This window comes from Myxocyprinus asiaticus, chromosome 7 (genome assembly GCF_019703515.2).
Source record: "Myxocyprinus asiaticus isolate MX2 ecotype Aquarium Trade chromosome 7, UBuf_Myxa_2, whole genome shotgun sequence".
In the NCBI taxonomy this organism is placed as follows: domain Eukaryota; kingdom Metazoa; phylum Chordata; class Actinopteri; order Cypriniformes; family Catostomidae; genus Myxocyprinus; species Myxocyprinus asiaticus.
This window is the reverse complement of record NC_059350.1, coordinates 14,944,473-14,952,501: the sequence shown is the minus strand read 5'-3', so window position 1 is coordinate 14,952,501 and position 8,029 is coordinate 14,944,473. Positions and strand designations below refer to the sequence as shown.

The window sequence follows — 8,029 nt, the reverse complement described above, 5'->3', positions numbered from 1 at the left end:
TGTGTGTGTGTACTGTATGTGTGACACTGTGATGACCCTAAGACCAGAAACATACTCTATACAAATACGCAAACGCTGACATGAATGCTTGCATTACAAGTGCACTGTCCCCTTATATACTGTATACTTTGCGCTGTATTGTGTTACAGTAGTGGAGACAAACCTCCATACTCAAGGGGGCGACAGAGTTACCTTCAAAAGTCTGAGCTATTTACGGTGCACTCAGTAAAATTTGTGTTTATGTTGCACTAACACTGAGTTAAGCATCACGCAAAAACAGAAATTCTCAGTTACTGATTGCATTGTTGAAATGCGCTATTTGCAGCCAGCCATAATTAATTTACTCCGCAAATGAAACTGTTCAATTGCAGGGGATTATAGAAATAAAACTAGCAACGTTTTGCTGGTCATATGACCTCATGAATGTGTGCCCAGCACCATATGTAGAATAAATACGCTTAGAAACTGAAATGACTACAGTCTTCATCTCATGCAAGTCTGTTTAATGTTTAGCAGTTAGCAAAACAATTACAGAGGTAAACCGCATGTGTTGTTACACGTTTACAAGATCTTACTTGCTCAGCAATTTTCTCTTTAAACTGTTGCTCTGCCATGCCAGTAGTTGACCTGAAAGTAAAAACTAATAATAAATTCAGAGAGTTTATCCTAATACCTGTTATAGCACCTCTTGTGGCAACGCTAAAAATGCAATTGCATTATGAGCAGTGCTCACCCACTTTTTCAGAGGTCTTTTTCCCGGAAGTATTTTTCCAATTAATTTGTTCCATATGGATTTCAATAAAATCCTTCTTAAAAGATTTCTAAGCCATGAACCAAAACAACCAGCTCTGAGGTGGATTATGTAATTACTAAATTTGATTTGATGCAAAAAAGACAAAAGTACAAGACTGTATACATAATGTCTTTCGTGCCTGAACTACAATTCCATGAAGCATCGACTGAATCATTCGCAGTACATCATGCGAGTAAGCGGTCGCTGCTGGGCTCTTTTGCTGCAGTTTGTCTGCCTTGACTCTCTGATTGGTGGATCTTTCTCTACAGGATCATGGGTAGTGTAGGTATTTACCAGGAATTGCACTATTAAACAAAATTTTGAAAGTTGAAATAAAACAAATTTATGGCTTCAACTGAAGCACATACCATCGATTAACAACCTCAGAGCTCTTGGTAGGTCTGTTGTAAAAGGTTTACAAGTTATCGTTAAAAATGAATTTGCCTACGGAAGAAATGGGATTGTGCTGAAATTGAGCTTGTGAAGCAAGAAGCGTCTGTGCTTACGTATTTTAGTAGAGTATGTTTCAAGGGATAGTAAGAATTGACAAGAGATATCTGAAAGAGAACACAAGCAATGAAAGGGAGGGAGATCTCACCCCATTTATTTAACTATTTACAGGTTTGCAGAAACAGAGATCTGAGCAGAGATACTGGTTATCTACAAAAGACTGCTACAGGAAGCTGAAAATGATTTCAGTGTCAGGAGGAACAGAATGGAGGGCAATTCAACAATGCTGGCAACTCAACATAACAATAAATCACACAGCTGTAATACAAACTATGTAAACATTTAGTACTTTGTCATTTAAAGGAAGATATACTGAACAAGGACGAATTAATCCTTTCTTGGGATTATATTACACGATTACAAACGTAACATATGATACCGTAGCTTAAAACACGTGGAAGTGACGTCATGGTGATAAACAGGAAGTGATCTGCATAGCTACAAACACAAAAAACATTGTTGAATTGCATTTTTGCAAGAATATGATGGAATAAAGAAAACTAAAATAAGTTCTGAGGTCTGAATTTAAGATTTAAATATAGAAATATGAGATCATGAGGAGTTACTGATGACTCTTTGTCAATATTTAGAAATATCTACTCAGGTTTGATGGACAGATTCATGGAAGGCACGCTACTGGTCACCACAGCGAGGTAAGACGAGGCCTCTGTCGTACTAAATCTGATTGTGCTTGTTTATGCTTTTATTCATGTGTGTACTCACATCATTAAACTGTATTAACAGATAAATATACCCATGCCTAAAGGATGTTGGGTGTTTACTACCTCAAACACTTTGTCTGCTTCTGTATGTAGTTTATATTAATTGGTGAAGCAGAATCATCACATGTTTAGTTCAGTCAGTTGTGGCGTCAGTTGGGACTGTCATGTGATCAGCCAGAGGGCAGAGATACGCAGAAGGAGAGCAGGGTTGCTTCAGTTCACTACTGACATCGAATCAGTCAGACTGGCTGCAATAAATCTATTGTTTTTCTCAGAGGAAAAAAGAGGTGGAAGTTAATGATTGTCAAGACTGTGTGTGACAAGTTGTTTAAAAATACTTTCAGGGAAGAAAAGAAAATGTAGAATGAATTGTATGTAGAAGTCTCTTTTTCGATTGTTCATTAAAGTGCTTAAATGGGGTATAATGTACATGGGAAGGTGGTGGTTTTGCCAGGGTTTGGCACAGGGCTTACAACGAAGAGCACAGCAAATCCACAGCACTCAGAAATCACACATATCTTCAGGAGGGACCAGAGAGAGAGGTGAGGATATCACATGCGAGCTTAGATGCTTCACACAGGAGAGGTACCTGATCGAGCCCAGCTGTCCTGGTAAGTGCCTTCTCTCAGGAGGTTATGTCGGTTTGGGGAGGGAGGGAGGGGCACGGGGGACTGGGGAAGGAGAGAGCTGTTAGGGCTTGTGATGTCGCCTTCCGCAACAAATGTCAGGTCCGTGCTACTCTCTTCTTCCTCTAGCACCTGGGCCCCTACAGTGCTCCTCCAGTCTGTGATCCCGGACGAGCCCCCTTTTTGCGTGTGTGGGATCGGGGACAGTGCGGAACTGAACGGTGGTTGATTTCGGGTGGCAGCGTTTCTATTGGGCGGCATTAGGGCTCGTCTGGGTTCTTTCCCCTCCACTACTGAATCCAAGCTCTGCGATTGGTGGCTGGCGCTGAGGGTGGAGCCATTCTCCTTGAATCTGGGCCGAGTCTTGTGGGAGATGGGGGTGGAATTGAAATTGTCATTGTTGACGTCTGCTTCTGTGTCAAGGCGCAGGAAGTCAGGCAGGACAAGGTCAGATTTGTTCAGCAAACCCCGCTGGTCGTCAGCTCTGTTGCTCTGTGCTTTGGATATGAGCTCGAAGAATTCTGAATCGACAACACACAATTCAAAACAATTTGATTTGTGTGGAAAATAACACACAACACATTACAGCATGCGTGAGATAGAAAGCATTCTCGCAAGACAGATTAACTGTGACTGCCATTTCAAAGTGTGCTTGTGTTAGCAAAAGCTACATCAGCCAGTGTTGCTGCAGAGACTGGTTAGCAAAAGATGTAGCCAAGAACAACTTTAGCGCTTCAACTTGGTAAAATAAAAAGACTTTATTCAAGAAAACGATAGGGGAATAAATTTTTACCTTCAGCTTCATCTATATTAAGCTTTTTCTGTTTTCGTTTTTCCACCTGGGCCCTGGTTTTCACAGCCGAAGCTTTTCCTGCCGTTTTGTCCTCCCCCTGGGTAGCGACAATGAGAATGGGGCACATTAAGGGTGCGTGGATGAGAGGAGCCTCGTCTACAGGCTTTCTCTGGGGCTACAACTACAGGGGCCTCTCAGGGGCAGTGGAGGGGCCGCTATCACTAAAGCTATTTACACACTACTCGTGCAATTAAACTAAAATCAAACCTTGCAGAAAATCCACCACCAGCATAGCATGCCACCACAACACCACATCCCATCAACGTGAACATCCACACTCCACTTTTTTTCGTCTTTCCACCATTTCTCTCAACATATCACACAGCTATCAGTAACTACAGAGAAGAGAGAGACTGTACAAGGGAGAACCCCTTGAGCCAAGCAACTCTTGGCGGACAGAGGCTGCTACCCACAACAGTGTGGTGTGTTGAAGGAAAGGAAGTGGTTGTTGTGATTCGAGAAGGGTTAGATCATACAAAGGCCCAGAAATGCACAGATATAAAAACAGCCTTCAGACAAGAGAACGAATTAGGGGAGCCAGCCATGCACAGACCCCCCACACACAGGCCAAAAACACACATAAAAAAAAAAAGAGAGAGAAGAGGGGGATAGAAGAGTATGACCATGGAGATCGAGGTCTTACTGTGGCAGACTGGCTTCGTGTAGACAGAGGTGGACCATGAGTTTTAGATGACACCAGCTTTTGTTTGTCTGTTTAGGGGAGGACAAAGAAAGTTTTGATCATCAATTAAGGGAGGTAACCTTCATTTTTTCAGTTATAATAATGTTACGTGACACACAAAATTAAACATTAGGGGAAACACACTATACCAGGGCTATTTAATTCCATTCCTGGTGGGCTATGTTCTACAAAGTTTAGTTCCAACCCTGCTCTTTCACACTTATAATTTTCAAGTAATCCAGAAGACCGTAATTTAGTTGGTCCAGTCCAGGAGTGTTTGATTAGAGTTGGAGCTCAACCCTGCAGGATGTGGCCCTCGAGAAACAGAATTCAATAGCATGTATTTTACATTAATTAAATTAAATAGGTATGTCAGGGTCCACAAAATAAAGGCTTAGGGCCCGAATGCTCCCTGCAGGGAACATCTTAAGTAAGTATAAGGTATAAAGAACATTCTAAATCAAGATGATTCTAATAGCTTAATCTAGGAAAGAAAATTGTTTGTCTTCTGTGCTATTGCTCATAAGGGGAGAAACTGTAGTATCAGATCCGATGATGTGAATGATCTGCTCTGTATGTGTGTGCACATCTTGCCTTTTCCTGGAATGTTGTCGGCTATTTCCAGAACCACTCTCAATCCGTCTAGATTAGATATTGGAAGCCCAAGATCCAGAGGCTCTTTCTCTCCACTCTGCCCACACAGAAACACCAACAAATCTAACATCTATTCACAAAACACTGATGACATATGACAGTATAAAATATAATATTTTACATTTTATGGTACAGTTTGATTAATCTCTCAATCTAATCCACAACATCCCTCCTCCATATAGATATTTATGCTACAAAACCAGCTAAATGGGCAGGATGACGGAAACATTCTTCATGTGCTATGTAACCCAATACTCCAAAAGATATTAACCTAAAAACCACACCGTCATCATGTTGTTGGTGGGACATGGTGCATAATGCTATGATCAAACAGATGATAAAACCTGTACAAAGCTCTAAACATGTACAGCACTTTTTTAGAAATGACCAACTAACTGTTGAACAGCTTGCCTAAATAAGAAGGTGTCTGCCAAGAACATGCATTTAATGTATTCGGATTGGACTGAGCATAAACATTTTTCTAAGATACATGCTCAAAGATAGGACATGATAAAACCATTAAACAATACTTCAAAATGTTTAACAGGTGTTTTACTCACTATTCTGGCCACCAGGTCTCCTAAGTTCAGACCATATTTAGCCACCACTGGCCTCAGCACTTCTGTAACCGGCTTAGTGGGTTTTGCTTTCAGCCCGACAGAACGATTTATGGGCACCAGATCCAGTCTATTAGAGCGAGGAAGAGAGGTTGAGGTTCATAAACTTGAATAAATTAAATATTAGTATATATTTATATATATAAATTAAATAATATAATACATATATAAAAATAAAATATAAATAAATACACTAAAAACTAAAATAAGTAGTTTTAAATGCTACAAGTTAATTCAGGCATTACAACATTATAATATACATAAATACGGTGGATAACAATTCGTTGCGATCTGCTAAAAATAAAGGTCTGTTTGACTACTCAGAGACTTACAACCAACAGATTTTAATAATTAGTTGTACATGCGTAATGGTTATAATTAGGCAAAAGTGTTATAACGTATCTTTGCCGTACTTTATAGCTATCTCTTTGTTAGTGCTAAACAATGGTAAAAGTAATTATATAAAAAATGGGCACAATTAAATATCCAATAGCAGTCTGTAAATATCCAATACATTCTGATACAGATAATATATATATATATATATATATATATATATATATATATATATACACACACACACAGTACTGTGCAAAAGTTTTAAGATGGTTATTTATATCTTCAGCTTTAGTGTGTCAATAGGAAAAATACATTTTAGACTCCCAAACATTACTTTTGCAAATAGAAAAGAATAGAAGAACAGGGTGCTCTGCAAGAGATGGCATTGCCCCCACAGAGCCCCCCACTGAACATCGAGTAAATCTGGGATTGCATGAAGAGACAGAAGCAATTGAGACAACCTAAATAGATAGAAGAACTGCTTTTTTATGTTTACTGGAATTTGTATGATGTGATTTGATAAATGAAAACTATTTATGGCATTATTTTTGAAGACATCCTCACTATGCAAGATTTTTCACAAGTGCCTAAAACTTTTGCACAGTACTGTGTGAGCGTGTGTGTGTGTATATATATATATACACACACACACACACACACACACACACACACACACACATATACACACAGGCCGATAACCAATATGGTCACAATATAATGTGCAACCCTACATACGTAGTTTAGTTAGGTTGTAAAACTATGTATAACTATGGACAAATGAGTAGACAGATAGAAAGCACTGACAGATAAGCCAAAAATAAAACAGATAAACAGTGTGTACCGGAATAGTGTACGTTTCTCCAGCCGCAGGTCTCTGGAACACAGTGTCATGCAGTCCTGGTCCAACACTAAAGGCTTTACACAAGGACAATACATGCTATTATAATCCATTACAGCAGTGCAGTATCAAATGATGCAGACACACACACACACACACACACACACATGTATGCTGCTCTCAGCACAAACACACATAATGAAATCACCTTGTAACCTTGAATGATGGACAAACCAAAAGTAAAAAGCAAAAATAAAGGTACCTCAATTAATGATGTTTTACCAAATAACATGATCAAAGTTAGCACCCTGCACCAGTGACCTGAAATGCGCTCAGATAGATATCTTACCTTCTCTCCGCCAACTAGGAACAGATCCACAGCAGCCAGGTTAATGCCAATCTTCTCACACAAGCCCAACAACACCTCTCTGATGGAGTTGCCAGGCCTGATGGGTACTGAGCAGCATGAGCCATCCGGAAGGTTAATGTTACAGTGACGCACCGCACGCTCGGACAATGACACAGAGTTACGCGACACCTCGGCCTATCAAACAGAGGACCACAAAGGAATAAACAATAGAGAAACAGAGACAGAAACAAATGTTGGCCAGCCAGCCAGACAGACAGACAGATAGATAGACTGATAGACAGAGACATTTTTTGCATTTTCTATTTTTCTACTTTCTGTAAAGCTGCTTTTGGATAAATAAAAAAAATCTTTATAAAGCAATATACTGAATATAAAAACTGAACTGAATTTAATAGGATTTCTAACTATATGTTTTCAATATGACATCAGCTCGAGTGGTTCAGAGTCAGGCACAATAAACACACCTCGTTTTTTCCGGAACCAGAGGTGCCAAGTTCCAAACTTGCACCAGATGACAAAGAACCCTGTGATTCTCTCCGTCCGTTACTCCCTGTAATATCTGTGGTGAAGAAAAAAAAACATATCCATAACTGACAAACTGGAAACTCCAAAATAAACATTCAAGGAGACAGCATAGAATCATAAAATGTAAATGAAATTCTTTTGGAAAAACTGTAAGATTATCCCCTAACCCTCAATTAAGAAACTTTTAAGTGCATCCTAAGTGAACAGTAAAGCGTATACAGAAGCCATATATACATGAAACAAAGACAAAAAGTGGAAAAATGTATTGTAATGGAATCATCATTGATTTCTTCCACTCACTATAATCTGTAAGATCCTTCTTCTTGGATCCTTTTCCAAAACTTCTATTTCTGGACCAGGAGAAGAAAATGTTTTTCTTTTTATCACCCTGTTCTTCTCTGCTGTCATCTGTGTTGTTCAGTGACCTTCCCGACTTGCTCTTCTTGTCGTCCTGCACCTTTAAACATCGTAAATTATTTTCCACTCTAAAAAACAAAGTG

The 8,029-nt window shown here is 39.4% G+C and overlaps 1 protein-coding gene across 3 annotated transcripts in view; it reads right to left on the bottom strand.

The window, feature by feature from the left end:
* Nucleotides 1–1,370: 1,370 nt before the first annotated feature.
* Nucleotides 1,371–8,029, bottom strand: part of LOC127443876 (regulator of G-protein signaling 12-like) — a 59,215-nt gene continuing 52,556 nt past the window's right edge. For 2 of the 3 annotated variants that reach the window (XM_051702878.1, XM_051702879.1), the window contains 9 exons: nt 7,830–7,986; nt 7,469–7,563; nt 6,984–7,178; nt 6,638–6,711; nt 5,401–5,527; nt 4,781–4,877; nt 4,148–4,215; nt 3,445–3,541; nt 1,371–3,172 (listed from right to left, as the gene is read on the bottom strand). In XM_051702878.1, the coding sequence (XP_051558838.1) occupies nt 2,598–3,172; nt 3,445–3,541; nt 4,148–4,215; nt 4,781–4,877; nt 5,401–5,527; nt 6,638–6,711; nt 6,984–7,178; nt 7,469–7,563; nt 7,830–7,986 (1,485 nt within the window). In that variant the 3' untranslated portion in view covers nt 1,371–2,597. The remainder of the gene's footprint in view (nt 3,173–3,444; nt 3,542–4,147; nt 4,216–4,780; nt 4,878–5,400; nt 5,528–6,637; nt 6,712–6,983; nt 7,179–7,468; nt 7,564–7,829; nt 7,987–8,029) is intronic. The other variant, XM_051702880.1, reaches the window with a different exon arrangement.